At 48.7% G+C, this 23,017-nt stretch overlaps 12 protein-coding genes across 12 annotated transcripts; 6 read left to right on the forward strand and 6 right to left on the reverse strand.

Annotated features, from left to right (window-relative positions):
- Positions 1-169: 169 nt before the first annotated feature.
- Positions 170-2,013, forward strand: N7508_000060 (uncharacterized protein; the record flags this gene model as incomplete). The annotated part of the gene is made up of 8 exons (XM_058458145.1): positions 170-183; positions 297-462; positions 498-742; positions 796-1,023; positions 1,111-1,516; positions 1,562-1,668; positions 1,724-1,823; positions 1,874-2,013. Exons 2-8 carry the CDS (start codon positions 375-377, stop codon positions 2,011-2,013), a joined length of 1,314 nt encoding a protein of 437 aa, XP_058324367.1. The 5' UTR covers positions 170-183; positions 297-374.
- Positions 2,014-2,592: 579 nt separating this feature from the next.
- N7508_000061 (uncharacterized protein) lies at positions 2,593-2,898 on the forward strand (the record flags this gene model as incomplete). The annotated part of the gene is made up of 1 exon (XM_058458146.1): positions 2,593-2,898. The coding sequence occupies one exon, from the start codon at positions 2,593-2,595 to the stop codon at positions 2,896-2,898; it is 306 nt and encodes a 101-aa protein (XP_058324368.1).
- Positions 2,899-3,092: 194 nt separating this feature from the next.
- Positions 3,093-4,729, reverse strand: N7508_000062 (AATF family protein; the record flags this gene model as incomplete). Its single annotated transcript, XM_058458147.1, has 3 exons — positions 3,093-4,455; positions 4,507-4,609; positions 4,666-4,729. 3 exons carry the CDS (start codon positions 4,727-4,729, stop codon positions 3,093-3,095), a joined length of 1,530 nt encoding a protein of 509 aa, XP_058324369.1.
- A 243-nt stretch (positions 4,730-4,972) lies between these two features.
- Positions 4,973-6,243, forward strand: N7508_000063 (Mrp/NBP35 family ATP-binding protein; the record flags this gene model as incomplete). The annotated part of the gene is made up of 4 exons (XM_058458148.1): positions 4,973-5,056; positions 5,173-5,308; positions 5,406-5,525; positions 5,588-6,243. The coding sequence occupies 4 exons, from the start codon at positions 4,973-4,975 to the stop codon at positions 6,241-6,243; spliced, it is 996 nt and encodes a 331-aa protein (XP_058324370.1).
- A 437-nt stretch (positions 6,244-6,680) lies between these two features.
- Positions 6,681-10,900, reverse strand: N7508_000064 (uncharacterized protein; the record flags this gene model as incomplete). The annotated part of the gene is made up of 2 exons (XM_058458149.1): positions 6,681-9,552; positions 9,822-10,900. 2 exons carry the CDS (start codon positions 10,898-10,900, stop codon positions 6,681-6,683), a joined length of 3,951 nt encoding a protein of 1,316 aa, XP_058324371.1.
- Positions 10,901-11,589: 689 nt separating this feature from the next.
- Positions 11,590-12,392, forward strand: N7508_000065 (cupredoxin domain-containing protein; the record flags this gene model as incomplete). Its single annotated transcript, XM_058458150.1, has 3 exons — positions 11,590-11,895; positions 11,943-12,046; positions 12,101-12,392. 3 exons carry the CDS (start codon positions 11,590-11,592, stop codon positions 12,390-12,392), a joined length of 702 nt encoding a protein of 233 aa, XP_058324372.1.
- A 1,529-nt stretch (positions 12,393-13,921) lies between these two features.
- On the forward strand, positions 13,922-16,012 carry N7508_000066 (flavin monoamine oxidase family protein; the record flags this gene model as incomplete). Its single annotated transcript, XM_058458151.1, has 1 exon — positions 13,922-16,012. The coding sequence occupies one exon, from the start codon at positions 13,922-13,924 to the stop codon at positions 16,010-16,012; it is 2,091 nt and encodes a 696-aa protein (XP_058324373.1).
- An 89-nt stretch (positions 16,013-16,101) lies between these two features.
- On the reverse strand, positions 16,102-16,872 carry N7508_000067 (SDR family oxidoreductase; the record flags this gene model as incomplete). The annotated part of the gene is made up of 1 exon (XM_058458152.1): positions 16,102-16,872. The coding sequence occupies one exon, from the start codon at positions 16,870-16,872 to the stop codon at positions 16,102-16,104; it is 771 nt and encodes a 256-aa protein (XP_058324374.1).
- A 370-nt stretch (positions 16,873-17,242) lies between these two features.
- Positions 17,243-17,624, reverse strand: N7508_000068 (uncharacterized protein; the record flags this gene model as incomplete). Its single annotated transcript, XM_058458153.1, has 2 exons — positions 17,243-17,484; positions 17,510-17,624. 2 exons carry the CDS (start codon positions 17,622-17,624, stop codon positions 17,243-17,245), a joined length of 357 nt encoding a protein of 118 aa, XP_058324375.1.
- A 175-nt stretch (positions 17,625-17,799) lies between these two features.
- N7508_000069 (uncharacterized protein) lies at positions 17,800-18,061 on the forward strand (the record flags this gene model as incomplete). The annotated part of the gene is made up of 2 exons (XM_058458154.1): positions 17,800-17,931; positions 17,999-18,061. The coding sequence occupies 2 exons, from the start codon at positions 17,800-17,802 to the stop codon at positions 18,059-18,061; spliced, it is 195 nt and encodes a 64-aa protein (XP_058324376.1).
- A 2,066-nt stretch (positions 18,062-20,127) lies between these two features.
- On the reverse strand, positions 20,128-21,010 carry N7508_000070 (SDR family NAD(P)-dependent oxidoreductase; the record flags this gene model as incomplete). The annotated part of the gene is made up of 2 exons (XM_058458155.1): positions 20,128-20,285; positions 20,335-21,010. The coding sequence occupies 2 exons, from the start codon at positions 21,008-21,010 to the stop codon at positions 20,128-20,130; spliced, it is 834 nt and encodes a 277-aa protein (XP_058324377.1).
- Positions 21,011-22,017: 1,007 nt separating this feature from the next.
- On the reverse strand, positions 22,018-22,662 carry N7508_000071 (peroxiredoxin-like family protein; the record flags this gene model as incomplete). Its single annotated transcript, XM_058458156.1, has 1 exon — positions 22,018-22,662. The coding sequence occupies one exon, from the start codon at positions 22,660-22,662 to the stop codon at positions 22,018-22,020; it is 645 nt and encodes a 214-aa protein (XP_058324378.1).
- Positions 22,663-23,017: the final 355 nt, after the last annotated feature.

A 23,017-nucleotide genomic window follows, 5' to 3' on the forward strand; every position in this document is an offset into this window, starting at 1 on the left:
GTGGGTCATATTCCCGGAAAGAATACCCCCTCCTTGTGCTTTTCTTTTTGCTCAGACAGCAATTCGCTCCATGCATATGTTTCCATGTTGTCCAAAAGAAGTCGCCTAGTGGCCAGCTGGTAGGTCATAGATCCCACCATATGTAAGATACGAACTAATTGATTCACAGCCAACGATGTCGTGGTAAGTGTTCCGGGGGTTTGATTGAGCCAATCTCTGACCACCACACAGCTCGACACTTGAAGTGTAAGCTACTTTGTACCTGTGTCGGGACACTTCGCTAAACTAGAATCAAGGCGATCTCAATAACCAAGGTTGCGGGCATTGTCAACACGCTAGTGTCGAATGTGATCGAACCAATATCCGTTTTCGCAATGGCATTTTCCTACCCAATGAGCCTGAACTTGCATTTCCAGATCAGAGTAGCTGGCCCCAACTACATGGCCAAGGTTTGTTTTCTATGTGATCTACTGCAAAAAATCTAACTTATTTCGTAGTGCGCTTCCACGACGAAACTACTGAGATCGCCAGTTTGTACTCGGGTGTGCAGCAGAGCACACAACGATTTGCCGCTAATGCCTTGACGCCAGTTCCAGCTCGAGTTGCAGAAAGCCATTCACCGTCCATCTCGTCATTTTCCTCTCCGAGGTCAATACAGTCTAGATCATCAAACACATTGCATTTGCTAACTGAAAGAGAAGCTGTTTTGATGAGAAACTTTGTGGAGAACATGGCCCTTTGGGTGTGTATTTGTTTACCTGTAAATGGATTTGCAACTGACAACTAGATCTTTAGGCCGACATCACAGACCCTCAACGGCACTTTGAAACAGAAGTTTCAGCCCGTGCATTAAAAGAACCTTTCTTGCGTCATGCGGTATTTGCATTTTCATCGCACCATCTAGACCGCCAGGATGGCAGTGATGTGGCAGAAGCATTGCAGCATCACAGTTGCTGTGTTCAACTACTCATTCCCGCACTATCTGAACCTCGAGAACATATTTCCGAGGACATTCTTGCAACAGTAGCTATACTTCGCCAGCATGAGGAAATGGACGGCATGTATATCGGCAGTTGTGTGGCTCATTGACACTCACACTCTCTAGGCGAGGATAATCAATTCCATCTTACCGGTACGACGCACATATTGAATACAGTGTCAACCTTTGGCTCCTCAGGTGGCTTGGGCGAGGCTGCTGCTTGGCTTTGTTTGCGTCAGGACATCTATATTTCTCTGACAACTCAACGGCCTCTCCGAACCAATTTGCGCAGTTTTTACCACTCCGATGTTTTTCAAAGAAATGACGACTTTGCATGGTCTAGCCGCATGGTCTTCCTGCTCGCCAAAGTTCTCCAAAGCGCTTTCACCGACTGTACGACAGCACATGGCATAGGAGCCGAGATCGACGAATGGTACTCCACTAAGCCTTATACATTTGAGCCTGTCAGGTCTGTTCCACGAGGTCTGGAGTCCGACCAACGATTTCCGACCATCTGGATGCTATTGCCCGTACATGGTAAGCGATGTCAGTACATTCGAGGATTCCAGGCTGATTTGGTAGTCATCGGCATTCAATACTTCCATCTCGCCAAGATCGTCCTGGCTGTTTCGGAGGGATCGAACGCGTCATCCGCCTATGACAGTCTACGCCACTCGAGAATAGTGGAGGTTCGACCTTTTCTTCTTCAGTTTGTCGGTCGGAGATACTTACAATGCTCTGTAGAAAACTGTTCGTCATCACCTGCTCACAGTGTTGGGTCTAGCCCATTCGAACAGCAAAGCCGAGAATACACTGTTTACTGCACGGCACAGTCTAGTGGCCTGTGAGTTACCAATACCTCTTCAGCTGACCTTGTATTAACGACCTTGGAAGGGGGATGGGTCCTTCGGCATCGCCTAGATCAAAGGGCTGCGGAGGCTCTATTACAAGCCATGCATGCAAGGACCGGCTGGAATATGGATTCCCTCATCCAGTCATTGCGGGCACAGTGGCAGGAGGTGGATGACAATTGACGATCCTAGTGCCCCCGCCAAGCTCAAGCCCACAAAGGACTGGTGGTGACTGCAGCCGATGCAGCCACGGCATAACCGAGCGAAGCGGAAGTATACGAGCAAGTATAGCCGACCAAACGAACAAACACGATATAAATGTTATGTTCAGTTCATGACCACAATGCATGGAAATGCAAGAGTTCAAGAATCAAAAAGTCCGAGTATGACAATCTTCACCTCCTTCGGGCAAATCTGACGTCTGTACTCGGGGCCTTGCATCATTGTAAGGGGGAAAGACCCACTCAATATTTAAATCACCGCGCGTTCCTAGACGATCCTCCCTGGACGGTTCTTCTCTCTTCATTCTGACCTCTTTGCTTGAAACATTCATCCTCAACCTCTTCAAAATCATCATCTACGAACTTTTGGCAGACGCCACCCTTGTCTCACCCCGCAAACTCACTAGCGTGCGGAGGCGTTTTACCCCAGACCGCGTGATATCCAAGGCACTTTTATCGCACTACAAATTCGCGAAGATCCCAATCCTCAGCCTCAAGTCTCTATTCCGTATCGACTCTATATACCATGCAAAGTCAAATCATGTCCACCCTCCCCACCATCCCTACATTGGGAACAAAAGAATGCGCAAGCACCCGAACATCGCCCCCACTCCCAAGCGCAATCCCTCCATCATACAACGATGTGAGCGGCGCAGTCGTCATTGGCGCTAATGGCCAGCCTCACTTTCTATCCGCAGAGGAAGAAGTAGAGCGACGATTGCGATTGGAACAAGCAGTGCGCGAGAAGATGCTAGGGCTACAGCAAACAACAACATTCGAATGGTCACAAGGCCCATCAACCGAACAATTACCGGCCTATACACCGCGAGAAGAAGGAAAGAAATGATTTGGTTGCATGTATCTTGGAGATACACATTGAAAGCGAGCGAGATACCCGGACCACACACTGTATATAATACCATACCCACTGAACAACTTTGAATGCACAGAGATTCGCCTTTTATTTCATGGTCGTAACCACTGTAATACAAAAAAAAAAAAAAAAAAAAAGATGCGTATGTATGTAATTGTGCAGACCTTCTAGTTTCGGAACAGTCGCAAACCACCTTCCTCACGGTCATCCTCCGCCTCGCTGCCACTCTCATCACCCTCACCAAGAACACCACTAGCCGTTCGACCAAGAAGAGAAGCGAAGAACTCATCACGCGCGCGCGTGGTCCACGACGCCCGATCATCTGGGGCCATGAAGTTCTGCAGCTTCTCATGGACAGTGTAGCGCATCTTACGGCCCTTGGAGGCGCGGGTATCGACGTCTCGCTTGACCTTGTCGTTGCGCATACCAGTGACAGGGTGGATCGGCAGGCGGGATGGCAAGTGGTGCAAATCGAGACCGTTGGTCATAGCCTCGGAGGAGGACATGCGCTGCTCAACGAGGTCGCGCAGAAGGGACTGGTAGAAAGCGCCGTCGTCGTAGAGGGGTTCTTGCTCGTCGGAAAAGCGGGCGCGCTTGGAGGATCGTTCGCCGATCTCTGTTGCGATTTGGGCGTCCAGGACAGCTGTGATGGTTTGCTGACGGCCTGCAGCGCCAAGGAGCTTGCCTCGGGAGTTGGGGCCAGCTGCGGAGGTGCCGCGAACCTTGGAGGACCATTTGTCGAGGATGGAGCGGCGGTGGGAGAGGGATTCAGATTCCAATTCGGACATACGCTCCCAGAGAGAGGCGGTGGCAGTGGTGGTGGAGGTGGGGGAAGGTCTCTTGCGCTTCTTGCTGTCGTCTTTGGAGTTGGCGTCGGCCAAGGCAGATCGCAGACCTTCGAGAGTCGACCATAATGCGAGGGCTGCTGATTCTGCTGACTTGATAGCTTCCTCGTCAACCATCTCGTCATCGCCGTCTGCTCTTTCGTTAGATTCCAAAGAAGCGATGCTGTTCACAGCCGTCAATCCACTCTGGAGCTTGATACGGGTGTTCAGTAAGGCATCGAAGGTAGCACGTTGCTCCTTAACGGCCTTGCCCTTGGTGGCATCGGCCTTGGCTGCTGAAGAAATCGTCGCGGCAATGGACTTTTGGTCTGTGGCCATCAATCTGCGGAGTTCATCGCGATCACCCGAGGTGGGGACACTTATTTCGACACTCTTCTTGCTCTTGTTTGACTTCTTCGGGCGTGGCGCCTCCTCCTCAGATTCCTCGCTTTCGTCCTCGTCGTCTTCATCAGAGTTCCCCTGATCCAATTCATCCTCGTCATCGTCGCCTGCTTCTTCTGAATCCGCTTCAGAGCCTAGATCTGAACCTTCTTCAGATCCGCTCTCCTCGGAGCCGGAGTCTTCATCGGAGCGAGCTGCGAAAGGGTCATCATCGCTGTCGGCGCCTAGGGCGTCTCTGCTGACATGGGCGCCTTCGTATTGTTTTCCTAGGGCGACGGGGTCTTCCTTGCGGAGTTTTCCTTTGCTATTTCGATTATTAGTATGTCATTGAGCCTGAAAAGCATTCCTCACTCACCCCACAGCTTGATAATGCTCCCGTCCTGCGTTCTCATCAGGCGTCTCGACATCGTCGTCATCGCTTGACTGGCCACCGTTCTCGATGTCCTCGGGGTCAAAATCTAGGTGAGCAGTCAGCATTGCATGTCCCAAGGCGACGGATCAAGGATGGTCATACCCTTAGGTGTAGGGTCTTCAAAATCAGCCAGCTGATCAGCCAGCGAACGTGTTCCTTTCGCCATGATGCTGTTGTTCTGAAGAAGAGAAGATTGCTTCGCGACTTTTTTTTTTGCGGTTTTTCCGGATAACGGATCAATAGGCCTATCTGGGACTAGCGGTAGGCGGTCTACGTCTATGGCTTCCTTGTGGTCAGTGCTCTGGGCGGTCAGAGCCTTGTATCGGCAGTATCGTTAAATCATCCCAGCTTCACTTTTGTTCATACATTGTTTAGTCAATTCCTTAATCTGCCTTGTGCAATTGCCAATATGCTAGTATCTCCTGCTCGTGGAGCTGCTATGCGTGTGAGACTCTTCTCTACTTGCAGGGCCCTCCAACATGATAACCCTTTGGTCAGTTCTTATATCATTTTCGGAACTTCGTTGCTGCTTAATAGTGCATCGAGTATCTGCAGAAATCCCCGGGCTATAGGAAGCTCAATCAGGAAAATTTGGCTAACCTACCACAGGGGCTCCCACGCTCTGGTACTCCTCCATCTTTCCGCTCTCGTCGTAATCTTCCTGAAAAGCGGAAGATTCGCGATGTGAAGAAAGTTGTCGCAGTTTCGTCAGCCAAAGGTGGTGTGGGAAAGTCAACGATAGCAGGTGGGTCCTTCTCTCTTGCTATATGCACCCCAGCTCTAGTCACATCGCAATATTCAGAGAGAACGTTGATTGAGCACGCACTAATGATATATGCCAGTCAACCTTGCGCTCTCCTTCGCACGCCGGGGTATAAAGACCGGTATTCTGGATACAGATATCTTCGGTCCATCTATCCCAACTCTTCTTAACCTCTCCGGCGAACCTCGTCTCGATGAAAGTGAGTCCTCGTATTCGCCAAATATGGGAGCGCAACCGATCAAATACTCACATATTCACTAGATAACTGCCTCGTCCCACTAACAAACTACGGCCTTAAATCAATGTCAATGGGCTATCTCCTCCCCCAAACACAAGCCGACAGCACAACAGGCGAACTGCCAATGGACACCACACCAATTTCCTGGCGCGGCCTGATGGTCACAAAAGCAATGCACCAACTCCTCCATTCAGTCTCCTGGGGACCCCTAGACGTCCTTATCCTGGACCTACCTCCAGGAACAGGCGATGTCCAACTAACAATCAACCAAGAAATCATAATCGATGGCTCGGTCATCGTAACAACACCTCAAGATATCGCACTCCGTGATGCAGTCCGCGGCATCGGCATGTTCCAGCGCATGGAAGTCCCAGTCCTCGGAATGGTCCGTAACATGGCATTCTTCGCTTGCCCGCAGTGCGGACATCAGAGTCGCATTTTCTCACATGGCGATAAGCCTCATGTTCACGATGAGACGCATGGTGTTGTTGCGGAATGTAAGAGACTCGGTGTGGACTTCCTTGGTGATATCCCTCTTGATGCTCGGGTCTGCGAGGATGCCGATCGGGGCATGCCTACTGTTGTTGCGGAGGAGAGTGTCGAGCGTAGTGCTAGGCGCCAGGCTTTCCTTGATGTTGCGGAGCAGGTTGCGAAGAAGATTGGGCTTGATTGGCAGTGAAATAGTGTCTTTGTTTGAGTTGTAAAGATATTATCTTTGTATGTTATTATTAGACTTGTGTTATTGTGGCTCGTGGCTACAGATGAGTTTGGTGAAACTTCGTCTCACCTCCAAGGAATATTACCTATTTTACGAGGACGTGTATGATTCTACACAGCTGGTTCTTTAGGGTATAGATTGTATTCACTCTCCAAGATTCAAATGCAGGTTGTAGTAGTAATCAGAGGGCTAGGTTCGGGACCGCCAACATCGGGTATATCCAAAATCAAAGACAAAACGAGACGGTAGCTCATAGAGTAGAGCTTAACATGGTGAACAGGCTCTCGTAAGAACAGTTCAGGCATAAGTAAAATCAAATACGAAGGAAAAGTTGAAAAAGACAGGAGGAGGACGTAAAAGATCCGAAATAGATCATGGTTAATGGTAGAGATGGCAGCCTAATGGGTTTCTTCTGCTGTCTTGAAAACCTCTCTATCAGGCATCTCAGGACGCTGGGACATGGAATCACGACCAGCAGCAGAGAAAACCGAAAGTGTATCAGAAGACATACGGCCATTCTCGTGTGCCATCATTGGGATAACCCCCTTCGCGCCCAGCACAGCACGGGTGCTAGCACTATCAGGCGCCATATTCATACGAGCAACAGAGTCCTTGTCGCCACCAACAGTGCTAGCAGTGTCAGATACCATCTCACTGCGACCGGTCATCGAGCCGGCAGCAGACCCTGGCCGGTATCGACTGTTAGACAAGGAGATATCAGACTTCATAGGGAGACTACCAGCCGCATGGAAGAGGGCTCTAGTGCTTGCGTTTTCATCGGTAAATTTGCGGTTGTCCACTTCAGGTAAAATGAGCATTGGACCGCTCTTCTCCGACAGAGGCCGAGAGGCTGTATCCGGGTCTGTGGATATGCGACCCGTGGAAGCATCTCCATTGTTATTGGGATGTTCTTTCTCATTCCAAGTTACGGAAGTAGGACCGCTGGCGTGTGATTTCTCCTTGCTTGGGTCGTGATCCGCACCAACTTCGCCTTGAGGGTTTCTCGACGGTGTGCTGGACCAAACTCCAGCCTGACCAGCGTCGACACTGGGACGAGTCGAGGGTCGGCCTGACTGTGTAGCCAGCCGCTCCTTTTCCATCGTGCGCTCATCATGCTTGCTTCCCCAGCCGCTCCAAAGCATCATACCATAGTTTTTCTTGGCATGACGTTTTGGTAGTACACCAGGCGCAGCACGTCGAGCGGCCAAAGAGCTTGCAGGCGGGCATTCACCGTCAAAATCCTGGAACCCATGGGCTAACTCTCTCATGCGACGACTTTGGACCCGGAGCTTCTCCTTGGAGAACCTGATGTCCCATTCTTGCTTTGCTTCCAGCCACTTCCGAATGAGTTCAGGATTGATAGCACCGACGTGAGCGGGCGGAATGTCTAGTACCGGATATGAGGAAGGAGGTTCAAGTGGGAAAATGTGTCCATGTCTATCGACACGTTGGCGAATCATGTGCTGATGGAATGCCGGTAGGGGATCTCCGGCTTTGCCGACAAATGCAACTCCTTCTTTCGGAGGTAATTTGTTGGTCTTGGCCTGAGTACTTGGGAGCCCTTCCTCAGAACTGCTAGAGCTGCTAGAGGTGAGGGGCATGAAGACAGAATCGTCTACAACATCAATTTCTCCCTTCTGCGCACGAGCCAAAGCCCAAGCGCCGAACTGGGCGATAGATCTGAACATATACTTGGCAGGTCGTGTGAAGCTGAGAGTGGGAGCCACATGACAAAGATCATCCCACACCTGAAGCTGCACATAAGTTGGTGCGTACTTGTTCAAGGTCTCGCGAGTTGGGTCATTCTCGTCCAGATACACATCACTCGGCGGAAATGCTTTCGGGTTAGCAGCTTTGTGAGCCACGTAGAACTGCTCATCACGAAGCATCTCACCGCCACCGCTGATAATCTGAAGAGGAGGCAAACCACCGAGTGACGGCTGCAAGACAGGCGAAACAAGCGGGTGGGACATGAGCTGATTTGTCGTGTACATTTGGATTTGATCCTTCAGTTCAACTGTCTTTCCATCCAACACGACATGGATGTTGTCGGGTTCAGTTTGCAAGGTAGCAGGATCCTGGTTCTGTTGTTGACCAGGGTAGGCAGGTTCGTCGCGAGGAGGGGTTTTTTCGTGGACAGTATATCCACGAACAGCCGTCTCCTCCGCTTCACTATTCGGAGCAGGAATTGCCTTCTGTACATCTTCGGCCGTGACTGTCGGTTGCTGCGACATTCTCTTCATCTTCAGGATATCATCGGCATTGGGAGGTGGCCAAGCGGTCGACGGTTTGTGTCGGAAACCCCATGGAGGGATGTAATCGCCTGGATTATCCTTCACAATACTTGGGAAAGAGTGCGTCAGATCAACCCAGGGTGAAATCAAGATGGCGCCTGCGGGCAGAGGAATGCCTTGGTCTCGCATAATGACCAGCATTGAAAGGGCCATGCCTCCACCCGCAGAGTCACCAGCCAAAATGATTTCCTTGGGCTCATATGACTTGAGCAGCCATAAATATGCAGCCATTGAGTCTTGCAACCCACATGGGAATGGGAATTGTGGCGAGAGACGATAGTCCGGCGCGAACACACGTCCTTTGATTTTGCGCGCATGACGTTGCATCATATACCGATGTGTGTCGACACTTCCAAAGAAGTATGCACCACCGTGGATATACAGCATAACTCGATTGGAGCGCTGGTTGGCCTTCTCGGTTTCATTGTAGTGGTTGCGCATTTCAATCCACTCTCCCTTCAGACCTTCAGATGGCCCACGCCATTGCCACCACTTCTCTCCTCCAACTCTTGTGATACCTTTCGGGCCCAGTTGATTGACAATCGCGTCTCCGGCAGACGATAGGAACTCATCGGGAATTGTGATGGTCTCGGTTCTCACCCAATGTGGGCTAGGCACCCACTGACGGGTGAATGCTTGGAGATCTTCGACAGGATGCTTAGACGCATAGTAAAGGAATTGGCGCACGATCTGGATGCCCTCATCGTAGGTGATATGAACGGTAGGTTTATTGTGCAGCAATTTACGGTGCAGGTACTGCAACACGACATCAGTATGGGCTTCGGTATTCCCCTCAAAAAAGAGCTTACGTGGCTGATCAGAGTGTGCAGCACTGTAGGCGTCAGTGCTGCACCGAGGGCGAATGTATGCAATGGCATTATAATGCCTTTTCAGAGGTATAGAGGACGTCGCGTGGTTGCGACAAGAGGCCAGGTGGGTTTGACGGTCAAAGTAGAGTTCAATGATATAGCGAATACTATTAACGAACGACAGAAACAAGAGATTCAGCAACCCAATGCCTCGATGAAGAGAGAAAGAGAAGAGAATGTGCAGTGAACAAACAGAGACAGGGGGACGATGATGTCATAGTCGATCTCAGCGAACACCTTTCTCTCCACCAACACTTACACTACACTCCACTGACCCTAACACTAACACACTATGCAGTCATAACAATCCACTTGGCGTTTCTAGTCCCCACTTCGTCTCCTTGGTCGTTGCCTAAGCCATACAACGGCCACATACCCCAGTGCCATGACTCCAGCCACAACGCTGGTCGCAATCACCGCCCCGCGCGGTCCCTGCGCGAGCTTGAATCCTAGTCCAGCATTGATAATTCCCAGGGTGATCAGTAGTCGCCCAAACCACCGATGAGTATAGGCGAAAGGCCCCTTTCCGCCAGTATTCCGGAAGAACCGGTGCTGTAATAAGCCCATGGCAGGCTGGAAAGCAACAAGGCACGCGACAACTACCATGCCGATAATTGGATGATAGTGATCAACCAAGGAGAGATCCCTTGCCATAGAAACCCCCACACAGAGACCAGAAATTGCAACAGCCAGAGTGAACAGCTGACTGAGCCCATGGATATTGACTGTCCACTTCGCTGGGAAGAGGTGGAGGCCCATCGCGAAAAATGGGAACATGACCACAAAGGCCAAGATCATGAGCACAGCATGTGCCGTCTTCTTTCGATTGATCATGTTAGAGAAGGGATCAGAACTCGGAGCCGGACTGGAAACAGACGCTGGAGCCAGTTGAGCAAATGGATTCTCCGAGCTGCCACCCGTCGCTTTCTTCATGTCGATAGACACAATGCCCCGGTCGTCATGCTGGGTGATTGTCGCGGATACACTGGTTGAATCCAGGGAATCTCCGAACTTCACAGCCCAAATCCATGGACTTGAAGAGCTGTTGACATTCTCTGTTCCACCGATCCATTTTAGGCAGCTGTCACACCGGATATTGGTGGTAACGACCCCGTTGTGTACACCACTGCCATCGAGCATTGTGATTTGGGCTTCTTTGTTATACAACGGCTCAATTTCGGCTGCGCCGGACCGTGGCGAAACTGTCACCTTGTCGCTAGAAGTATAAGCAACAAAGATATTGGCGCCTGACATCTGCATTCCTTGCCCTAGAGCAAACCACCGCACCTGACGGGTGGAATTCATTTGGAAGTATATAGACCCAGAGCCAGTTTGGGCGGTCTTGTCGGGGACATTGATACTATAGGTGATTGCATCGTGGCCGAGAGGGTGGAAGGTCTGTAGCTGAGCCGGTACAGGGACGGCCCAGAGCCACGCGAAAACATACCGGGTCATAGTCAACAAGGTGGTAATATTTCTTAGCGGAGAACAATTTTCTCAATAAATAAATTGGCATTCACGACTCAGCTCCATGTCGCATTGTCGCACAGTTCTTTTCATATCAACTGGTCCTGTGGCTGATTGGCGTATTCACCTCTGATTTCCTAGTGCTGAACTCAGTCCCACAGCCTAACATTTGCTTGAAGTAGTATTTTACGAGATGCCTAATTAAGTGAATTGACAGTCTTCTCGTTCTCGTTTTCGCCAAATGGTGTCGAATGGTGAGCCACTTGAAGATCAATACGGAGGATCCTTTGCTGCGCCTCCACAGTCTGGAATCCGAACCAATTTGCAAATCAGCTGATACCTCTATGGAATGACGCATTCGATGATATTCATAGCTTGAGAAGTATAGAAGGTAGATCTCGAGGCTGTGTTTGCTTCACCTCTCTGCTTAAGCTTTTGGCACATTAACCTAATAAGGCTACCGCGCGAGAAGGCTCAGAGCTTAGCTGAATCTTTCCGTGGCTATGCGAAAAATCTATTCGTGTCTAGATCATTTAGTATTTGGAATAGAACGTTAACCCCGCAAGTTAGAGGTGATGTTGGATATAAATTGGAAGGCCTACGGTAGGGAAGTATATACTTCCAAAGGCCAAGAAGTCCATCATAGTTACCTTTGACAGAAAAGAATGATGACCCCAATGAAATTTCTTCTGTTTGTGCTTCCATTGACCAACGCCCAATATGGCTCAAACGATACTAGCATGACAACTACTGCATCGACAACCACAACAGGCTCGGCATCGAGCAGTACCCATAAAGTCGATGTCGGCAAAAACGGCTTCACGTTCGACCCAGAGACTCTTACTGTGGCTGCAGGAGAAAAGGTCGAATTTCATTTCTACCCACAGAACCATTCGATGACTCAAGCTTCCTTCGATAATCCTTGTCATCCCATAAGCGCGTCGAGCTTTTCTAGTGGATTCATGCCAACTACAAAGGCATCAGTAAGTACCCCTAGAAAGGATCTGGCAGTATTATTTAACTTGAACAGGAAACCGTTTTCACTCTGACAATCAACGATACGACCCCACTCTGGTTTTATTGCGGTCAGATTGGGCACTGTCAGGCCGGCATGGTTGGAGTTATCAATCCACCGTATCTAAGCATAACCTTTCTCTTAATTGGCGCTAACTGACACTTGTCTCTCAGATCGAATGGCCAGGACACCCTTGACTCTTTTAAAAAGGCTGCCAACACTGCCGTAGGCAGCACTATACCTGCATCCGTTCAAGGTGGTATCCTGGAGAAGTCTGGAGCTGAGACTTTGAGCAGCAATAGCAGCAGCGCCACTGTATCTGCCAGTGCCACTACTAGCGAGCCGGCGAGCGGCACAACTAGCTCTACTGTTAGCCCGACTAGTGCGGCTAATAGTGTTGGTATTGCCTTCGACATGTGCATCCTTGTTATTTTGGCTTCTTTCGCTGCACTTTGTATGATGTAGTTATTTGTTTATCCATTCAACCATGCGAGTCCTATAAAGTGCAGAGTAGTCTCCAATAAATATCTTTTTCATGCTGTGCAGGACCTGGAATGAAGTCTGGCCGTCTAAAAGTAGATTCCTCTATGGGGACATTGTAGGCATATAGACTTCTAGTCTAGACATATTTGTCATCGAGAATCGAGGACCACATAGCTATGGACGATAATTTACAGAGGCCATTCTGTTGAACGTTGGAAGTAGAGACCCAGGTCCGAGTTCAAGTCTTCGCCCCTAAATCCCGATGATTTCCCAGATCTCTGTACATGCGCTCTAGACGACATCAGGCACCAATATCTGTCGTAAAAGCCCCATCTAAGCAATCCGCCCTGTAGGAAGTTGAGAGTGTATTTGTTAAGCTTAGAGCAGCAAGAAGTGTGTAGACTAGATCATAGAGCCTGATCTAGATCCTGTGGACAAGTGCATTGATATAAATGTTAGCGTCTTTTCTTAAGCTAGCATCTTTGTCAGAGCTCATTTTCAACCTCCTGTTTAACGAATTCTATACTATCAATAATATGACCTCGATCCAGGGAATATCGCTCAATAGTGGCCGATACTCATGAGGGTGGCTTCGCCTGATCTCCCAGACTGGCAAAGGAGGGCTAGGGAACATTGCCACATCGGCGATATCAGACGTCATTTTGTTGATAGTGGCCTGAACAATACAATGTCTATCAGGGCGAGTACCATCCTAGAGGGGATTGTATCATACATTATTCGTCAACATCGGTGTTCTCATACAATGTTCCTTTATCTGGGATTATATGATCCGAGAGGACGAGTCATGATGCACAAATCTCGCAGGTATGAGACTTCGGACTTGACATTGTTGTCATGGTTGTCTACTGAAAGACATCGAAAATATCGAGCAAATCTGGATGGAAAGTTTGCAGGCAGACGTGTCGTTACCACGCAGAGTAATTCGAAGAAAACCCAAACATATAAACTAAAAGAGAGGGGCAAGCACATCTGACTGCAGAAATGCCGTTTCACATTATTTGTCTCTACACGTGTCAGCCCAAATGTCACCTATACCAGTCCAGCGGAAATGTGCACGAAGTTTCAGACTGAACCTGCGAAAATAACCCTGTTGCCAACTATCCAGGTTTGATTGATTACCTACATGGACACAACCTTGAGAGAGAATCCCTAGGATTATGTCTATCGTCGGCAAGTTCAAGTCCGATGAAATCTCCGAGACTTGACGTAAGATCATCATGCTAAGTATTGAGAGCGGAAAAGAAGCATCTGTGAACAAGCCGCAAGGTACACGAAATAACTCTTGGCTTTCTCCACGGTGCTCTAAAGGTACTCTTCTTCACTGCATTGCGAGAAGACGATCTGCAGCTTCATACCGCACTTGGTGACTTTCTCGGACATTTCTTGGCAACGCCAAAGGTCCTCGAGGGTCTTGTCGGGATCTCCCGCAGAAGTTATGGGTATATAAACCAGACGAACGGATGTAAAAATGTCAGTCAAATTCTCGGAGAATGATCGGCAAGTTGTCTCTCGTGGCAGCTGTGGTCGCCCAGTGTCTGCCTGGGTTCGCCAGGACCATCGAGCAAGAAACCGTGAAAGTAACAACATCTGACACGGTTCGACGCGGCGAACTGGCCAATGTCCATCTCAATTGGCTTCGAGAGCCACCAAGCTTGATCGAGTCGACGTTTGCCTCTTGTGATGGTCAGGCATCTGCCAAAGAGCAAATAATTGCGCATTTCTCTATTCTAGATGAGCCTCCTCAAAGATTGGTCTGGGCGGTTCCCGAAGACGCTCCAACGCATCACTGTGTGTATGTTTATGGGCGCAAAATGTTAGACAGTACGCAAATTTTGCTGGGTAAAAGCAGCCCTGTGTCTTTGAAAAAGAAGCCGAAAAAGCGATCAACAGCAGACACGAACATTCCATTGCTGAAAGACTTTGATTCTCTAGGAACTTGGTTTGACGGGGTAGCCAATATCAAGGACAAACTTGAATCCACCGGAGGAGTCACTACAGGGAGCTCGCCAAGGAATACTTCTATTGCGATCGTTGGTGGAGGTATCTCTGGTCTCGCAACAGGCCTGATGCTGGACAGTGTCGGCGTGCACAACTGGGAGATCATCGAGGCCAGCGACCGTGTTGGGGGCAGATTCCGAACCAAATATGTGGCAGATACACAGGAATGGGCTGAGATGGGACCGATGAGGTTGCCATACTCTGTGACATACAAAGACGACAATGATACTCTTCTGTACTCTGACCACCAATTGACCTTCCAAATGGCAAACATCTTGAACGACATGAACAAAAATGCTTCGCAATGGAAGATCGACTTCATTCCCTGGATCCAACATAGTCCCAACGAGTTACTTGCTCAGGGGACTCGTCGCCATCCAGATGGAAGAATTCCAACGCGCGCCGAAGTCGAGGCAGATCCAAGTCTGGAGGACGCGCCTGCTATTACCACGGCAGAGTTCAACAACACTCAGGATCAGATGGACAAGATTTTGAAGAACGAAACGACTCTCAAGTCTCTTCAAACGGATGTGTGGAGAGCCCACAAGATTGCCATGGACCAGGGCCTCGATGACTGGAGCGAACAGGCTATGATGCGACATGTCTTCAAGGCCAGCGAGAATGTTACTGATGAGATCTGGACTTCATCCGACTATGATGTGTTCTGGGATGAGTTACACCACAACTCCAACCTGGGCTTGGATGGCACAAAGGGCAGCTTGGGAGAAACTCAATGGCTATGTATCGATGGAGGATTCAACCGTCTATCTGACGCCTTTCTTCCACACATTCGCGACAGACTCACCCTCAACCGGAAAATCAGAAAGTTGGAACCCATCCAGGACGGCAACGGCAACACTCGCACCCGACTTTCCTGGTATCCCAGTGTCTCGAATCGAACATACGAGTCCAAAGAATATGACTACACGATCATGGCCACACCATTCACCATGACCCGCTTCATGGATTTGCCAAAGTTCTCATCGGTCCTTGATCGTGCCATCAGCGAAGCTGGTGTCCGCTTCAAGTCTGCTTGCAAAGTGGCCCTCCTATTCTCCGAACGATTCTGGGAAAAGGGCGACCGACCCATTTTTGGCGGATATTCCAAACCGCCAAGCGACCCCATCGGTGCTCTCTACTACCCGGTCTACGGTCTCAACGAGTCACGTCCAGGCCTGATAATGCACTACCGAGGCGGCGACTGGAGTGACCGGTTTGTAAGTTTCTCCGACGAAGAGCACGTTCAGACAGTACTTGACTCAATCGTCAGTCTGCATGGCGAGCAAGCGCGAGACCTGTATACGGGTGATTACGAGCGGCTCTGTTGGCTCGAGGATGAACATACTGCGACTTCGTGGTGCCGCCCGGATGTAGAGCAGCATAAATTGTACATTCCTGCTTATCATCAGACGGAGCATAACACCATTTTCATTGGTGAGCATACTGCACCTACGCATGCTTGGGTAAGTTCTTCTTTGCAGTCCTCCGTTCGTGGCTCTATTCAGTTGCTTTTGGGGCTTGGGTTGGTTGATGAGGCGAAGGAGTTGAACCAGCGGTGGATGGGAAGATGGATTAAACTGTAGTCCTTTTGAGGAACTACGATTGGATCGCTGTACATAGGAGGATTCAAATTGTGCATATTCATGCTAGAAAATGTTTAAATACTTGGTCTCTACCACGGCAATATCTCGCCAGTCTGAGTGACAAATTTACCAGAGAAGTTTTCTCTCGTCGCTCCATCAATTACCTCCAACATGCCATTCACACTCTCGTCAACAGTGACAGGCGGACTACCTGAGTATCCCCACTCCTTCGCAGCAAAGTCCCCAGCACGCGTCTGTACCCAACCCGGGTGAAGTGAAAACGCAACAAGACCATGCGCTTCATTCTCAGAATGAAGCGCTTTAGTAATCCAGTTAGATGCAGCTTTACTGGGACCGTAAGCACCACCAGGGACAGGCTCCTGTTCAGTAATCGACCCAACGGACGATGAAATGACAGCAAGCTTAGGAGAAGAAGGTGACTTCTGCATAAGAGGCCAAAATGCTTGAAAAACCATCAGAGGTGCGATGGTGTTGACTTCGAACGAAGTGCGCAGGTCTTCTGCTGAAGTGAGACTAGCGCGGGTGAAGGGCGCCGCGAATCCAGCGTTGCAAATCAGGATATCGACGTGGGATATCGGGGAGAGGGTGGTGGTAACAATTTGGAGGATCTCCTTCGGGGAGATGGCGGTATTGAAGTCCAGCTCGATAATGTGGAGGACACTGTTTCCGCCTACGGTGGCATTTTCGATGCCTGACTTGAGGCTAGTGGCAGCCTCGGGGTTGCGGACAGAAGCCACGATGGTAGTTGCTGGGCGAGCGAGTAGGCTTTTGGTCAAGCCGAAGCCGAGACCTCTATTTGCTCCAGTGAGGACATAGATCTTGTTTTCGGGGGCTGTCATGGTTGGCGGTACTGTGAGGGGCAAGTGGTGGATGTGGGCAGAATAAGGTGAATTGACTCTAGATGAAACACCAATATGAAAGATGAACTCGAAATAAAAAAAACTTTCGGGTTCCAAATGTCTCCTCACTAGCATAAAACAAAAGGGAAGCAAGTTGAAGTTGAACTGTTCGCCTTTATACGCTTAGGGCGCCTTATTCCCCGTGATCTTGGACCAATCAAAAAGACCCAAGAGCTTAGGAATCCGGAAACATTGTCGTTTCTGGTAATTTTTCTTCTCTTCGATGAACCAAGCATATATAGCGTATCTGTAGATAGTATAGACATTTAAGATCGAAGCCTTCAATACACGTCATAAAGTCAGAGTATGACTATGACCCTGAACCAGCGAAAAGCTTGTGGTCTTTCTGGGAATTGTACGCAATATCAAGCTCCACGTCGTCTTCGGCGACGATCGTGTCCGCCTGTCGCTGGCTCACACGCTGAACTGTGTGGAGGAACATCTCTCGCCACTGTGTTGTGCATAGCAGAGGCGGGATCACGCCGTCAGTTGGTTCATGGGATGGGAGGGCTTTGTAAATAGCAGGGATATCGAGGTCGGCGCTGACGTCTCCTGTGGGATTCGGATTCCGTCGCACCACCCGCGTCTCTCGGGGTATTCGTGGTTTCGTTTGAGATAGTCCATCTATCGGTACTGGAGGAGCCAGCGGCGCTTCTTCTCTTCGGTTGATAGACCTTTTGCTTCGATTTCATTGACGCGGTCCTGGCTCGTTGGATGCAGAGCAACAAACAAGACCTGAGCCTCCAACCTTTCATTCCCCAAAGTTGACAGCAACTCCGTCTCTGGATCTGTTTGTCCACGTCGCCAATATAATTGCAGTAGAAGTTGGAATGGAGGCATCTACAATCCTGGGAGAAGCACGTTTTGATGATTGTTAGCAAGGACTGGCAAACTACGCCGCGAAGCGCTTTCGGTCCGTGTGGATGGGATCGTCTTGTCGGTGATCTTGTGATTCGCGTCTTTGATGGTGATCATGAATCAATCATAAGCCCTCCTCGGGTATGTGTGCCCTGGCCTTTTTCAATACGGTAAGAACGAGAGGACTAATTGCTTATTACGACTACAGATCGATATCACCGAGAAGCATGTACAAGATGCGATCATAAAGATATTGGAGATGGAAAGATAGAGGTATCGCTACGATATCTTGTAATCATATGATTTATTACGAATACTTGGCTATTTAATTCATTTTCATGGGGCTAACTGATTGCAGCGCGTACATGTAACAACGTCAGAGTCGTTCCAAAGTCTCATCTTTCAAGCCAGCCCTGGAGAGAGGAGAGCAGCAGAGATGCACTCCCACTAAGTGCCTCTGACATGTATGATGAGAGCACACGTAATTTGACGACTATAGAGACGAGTCTAGTTTCTAGCGAACTTGTCGGCGGATATCGGACCGGTCTAAGTAATCCCCACACCTTATGTGAATACCCTCAATATTATCGCTGCTAGGAAGCCGAGGAACATATACCGTCTCTCATATCTAACTTCACCGAAACATAACTCATAGCTTCAATGCAACAATAAACAGCGCTACTTTGATGGAATTCGCGAAATACGCTTCTCTAGTATACGGCCGCTGTTGACTCTCGATCGTCTGAAGTTACGTATAGATTCGATTGCGGGGGCACCTATTGATTGTTCAATCAATCATAACTGACGGTGGACACGATGTGGTTGTAAGACTAGAAAAGATCGGCGGCCCTATGTTGGTGAATGAAGTGATATAACCAAATTATCATTCAATTCACCTCCCTCAATTTGACGTCCCAACCCCTCCTTTGACTGACTTATCATTCGTTGCTTATTAAGAAAGATCTTTTTGTCACTGAGTAACTATTCACTGGAACGTATCTCCATAGGGGATCGAAGCGAATACTTAGGGCCATTGGCTTCGAAATGGAATGGGAGTAAACAGGCGGTCAAATAATGGCGGGGAGTAGGAGGTGGCAGATTCGACGAAATCAACAACCTGCTCAAACAAGATTGAAATAAACTGTATTTATGCACTCTTTTCTACACCAAAAGCTCTACCGTAAGGATCCCAAGTATGACCATATGGATCACATTACCAGACCAGGTCCGGTGGAATGAGTACGTGTGATATAATTAACTTCTTAGAGATTGGTCGACCAGATTGCTTAATCCACACACTTTTGCGGCTCTAATAAACAAATAGTCGACTAGACGCTGGTATGATCTAGAGTATTACTGCTTCGCTGCGGGAAAGATCGACTATATTCACATTACTCGGAAGAGGAAAAAAAACAGAGCCATGGCCAGCTTATCATGAATGGTAATACCATCACGCCATTTATGACCGCCAAACTCTTGGGATTAATCTTCGATCGTGAGCTTCGGTGGAAGAAACACGTAACAGCAAGCCTTCAAACAAACTACCAAGGTGAACATCGCGCCTGGGGGTCTGCGACAGCTCTAAAAACTGTGCGTCATAATTGGGTGCAATTGTGTCTTGTGCAAATAGTCTGATGTCGAGTTGACAATTTTTGGTATTGACCTGCATAAAAAAACCAATTACAAGTGGAAACCCTCGCGGACTCTGTTCGCGCCGGGTGCAGACTTGCAGGGTGCCCCTCATATTCAATGCAGGAACCGCCAAATCCATGCAGGTATATGTCGTCAGACCTAATATTGGATCGAATGCATTGTTACTTCTCTAATGCCCAAATCAAAAATAGATACTAGGCTATTGCCTACTAGGGCCTAGCACTCGTCGTTGTACTGGGCGTCTTAACAGAATAGACCGTGGTTTACTCAAAGTCCGGAGAAAGGCTTCGGCTTGCCGAAATCAAGGTGAAAATTTCTCAAGTTTAAACATAGACAATAGCTAAAGACAAATCTATCTTCTACAACTGCTGGGTCTCTTCCAGCACCACTTTCCTAGGTCCAGCGAAAGCTTCAAATGAAGTCGCAGAATTTACAGAATATGTCAATTTTCAAGTTGATCTAGGTGAGGTGGGGGGTTTGAAATTCTGCCCGAGCGAATCTGTATTGGAGGCTACGGTAAAGTATTCAAAGATCAAAGAACTTGCGGCTCACTCTCTAAATGACTAAACGGGGCACCACCTGTTATCCGCACAGCGAGCGACAAGAATGTTTTCAGTCTAGAAACCGCAACTGCCGCTTTGACATTTGCTATAAGTTTCATTATCACGGCTGACAGGTGGTCAATCATGACAGTAGACCAAAGGTGAGCTTCTTCTCATCGACGATAGACCTTTCCATGTTCTTCAGCTCGTTGATATCCCAGTTTGCCCAAACGAAACGACCGTTCAAGAATGCTGCTGCGGAACCGGAACACCAAACCACGAAATGAGAGGTCAGTTCGACTAGTTTTTCATCAGTCATATTGATATCATTACAAAAAGGGGAACATACTGTCATCAAAAGGGACTCCCTTGATGCCGGATTTCAGATTCATATCGGTTTGTATAAAGCCCGGATGGACATTAACGACCCTCAGGCCTGGATACTCTAATTGAACAAACTCGAGGACTCGCAAGAACGCCAATTTGGACGCGGAATATGCCGACAGTTCATGGGTCGGAGGAAGGTATACGCCGGCAGTGGTCACATTGATCAGGACGGCTTCGTCCGAAGAAACCGAGAGAAATGATTGAGTGACAAGAAGAGCGCCTTTGCAGTTGATCTCAAATGCTTTCCACCAATCTTGAATGGGAGCAGAGGCTGCAGGTGCAGGCTCAGCCAGGTATCCAGCGTTGTTCACCAGTACATGCAAGGGTCCGATCTCGGTTACGAGACTGCTGAAAGCACGTTGAATCTCGGTGGCATTTGTCACATCTGCAACAATTGCTTTGACCCTTGTGGTGCTGGCACCCTCAATTTCTTGCTTCGTAGCATCCAATGTTTCTTTCGTGCGTCCGACGACCACGATGTTGGCAGCATTCGCCTTAGAAAAAGCAAGGGCGATTGCCTTTCCGATACCAGAACCTCCTCCAGTGATAACAACAGTTTTCCCCTTTATGTCCCCCACTTGACGCAACGGGTCAAGATCAGGATAGGGCTTGGAATGATAGGTGGGCGTAAAGAACATGTTAGAAGCCATATCGATTTGGAAAGTTCTATTATTTGTAGCGTTCGGTTGAGGAGAATAAAAGAAAACTTCGTTGAAGAAAGTGAGACGAGTTTTCACTTATTGCGAAATTCCTTATACTTATAGTGGAAGAGCACTGGGTAGGCTAGCTTTTGGTCAGCTGAGAAGTAGTATTTGTCAGTCTTGAATATCATCTCGGCTTATGCTACACCCATCCAGTTACAGATGGTATTTCGGACTTGATAATGCCGAGACGCCAACTCTGTCCGAGCTGGCGAATGAGGAAGCTGGATCTGGCAAAGGTAGAGAAAGGTCCGGCCTCTACAACCCGCCACTCTCACAGAAAGGGAACCCCCCGGAACGATATGGAACTACTTCCAGCCGATAATAAAGTACTAATATTTCATATTACTTCAGTAGCTACGGAAATATTCTTGCACAGGTCATTGTTCGTGAAATATACTACAATATTGATGCTGTAGCTGGAGACTTTCGCACCCCACCCCATCATGGTACCGTTCATTTATCGTCCCTCAAATGGCTGATTTTCGTTACGACATTGCATTCAAAACCTATGATGGCCTACTTTTCCGACGTTGGTTCTATCCCGCCAGCGGTAGGGATCGCGCCCCAGTGATTGTAATGTCCCATGAGGTGAGTCACTCGATATCCTGTCCCCAGCCGTATCACGTCTGGCATTGCATGATGGAATTCTGGGCTGAATCGTGTTTCTGATTGCAGGTTTCTGCGCTGAAGGAGTTTTATCTCGATAATTATGCCGCCCGTTTCCAGAAGGCTTCGCATTACTGATATATGACAACCGTTGCTGGGATCCAGCGGCGGTATCCTACGAGTGGTGTGGAAAAGGAAGATCCTCACACGTACAACATTGATAAATTGAAAGCATCTTTAAGCCACAAATATGGTCAGAGGTACAGTGTCTTAGGAAACCTATCAAACATGTCTGTAGGGATCAAACGCGGGAGATCAAGACGAACATAGAGCAGCTATAGTTGGTTGATCCATTCCAATGCAGTCGAAGGCTCCATGCGGTTATGCCAGTAGGGATCCAACCACACATTCTTTACCAGTCCCGACTTCTCCACCAGAATATTCGCCGGAATTGGTATTTGCAAGTTGCCGTCCCCGTAGCGTGCATCCCAATCCACTTGGATGGCATTGAAAACTGTCCTCATTTCATCCGGCTGGGAGAAAACAATTCCCAATTTCCGAGCTAGATCATTCTGCAAATCCGAGAGGACGGTGAATTCCAATCCATTTTTCTCAGAAGTTGTGAGCGACTGATCAGGTAGCTCGGGTGAGACGGCCACGAGACACACCCTTTTCGCTTTGAAGTCGGGCAGGACTTTCTGCAAAGCCCGCAGCTCTAAGTTGCAGTACGGGCACCAGCTTCCACGGTAAAACGAAAAGAAGACTGGTCCATTCGCAAGTAAGCCAGATAGGCTGACTGCGTGGCCGGTTGCATCTTGTAAAGTGAATTCAGGAAATCGAGCACCAGGCTGTATCGCTTGGGATGCGTCATAGGATGCCTTGAATTCATCGCCAGTTTTGTTGATGATTTTGACCAGCTCTGGATTGGCTGTTTTCAACGAGCTTTTTCGCATATCGTCTAATGCAGATTGGAGACTCATTTTGTCTTGGCAGCGCGAGAGATAATTGTTGGAGAGAATCAATTGCTCGAGCCGATAACTGAATGTTTTGATAGTGACTCTATGCAAATGCAGCTTCTTTTAAAATGTAGAAAACCGCTTTGATTATTCACCTTTATTTCATGTCAGCCACTCAGCAGTTTCTATTTCAGGTCTTTCTTTGGCGTTTTTGTGATTTCACCAATCATGGTTGACATTTCGGATTTTGGCCAAACGGCCGGTTCCCGAAGAAGCGAATGAGTGAGCGTGTCTCGGCCTTTTGTCACCCCGGGTCCCCGCATCAAGATATCCTCAAAGAAAAATAGAGCCAAGATAATTAATCACTCGTTCGATCGGG

This window comes from Penicillium antarcticum (genome assembly GCF_028974205.1).
Source record: "Penicillium antarcticum strain IBT 31339 chromosome Unknown utg000001l_segment0_segment0, whole genome shotgun sequence".
Lineage (NCBI taxonomy): Eukaryota > Fungi > Ascomycota > Eurotiomycetes > Eurotiales > Aspergillaceae > Penicillium > Penicillium antarcticum.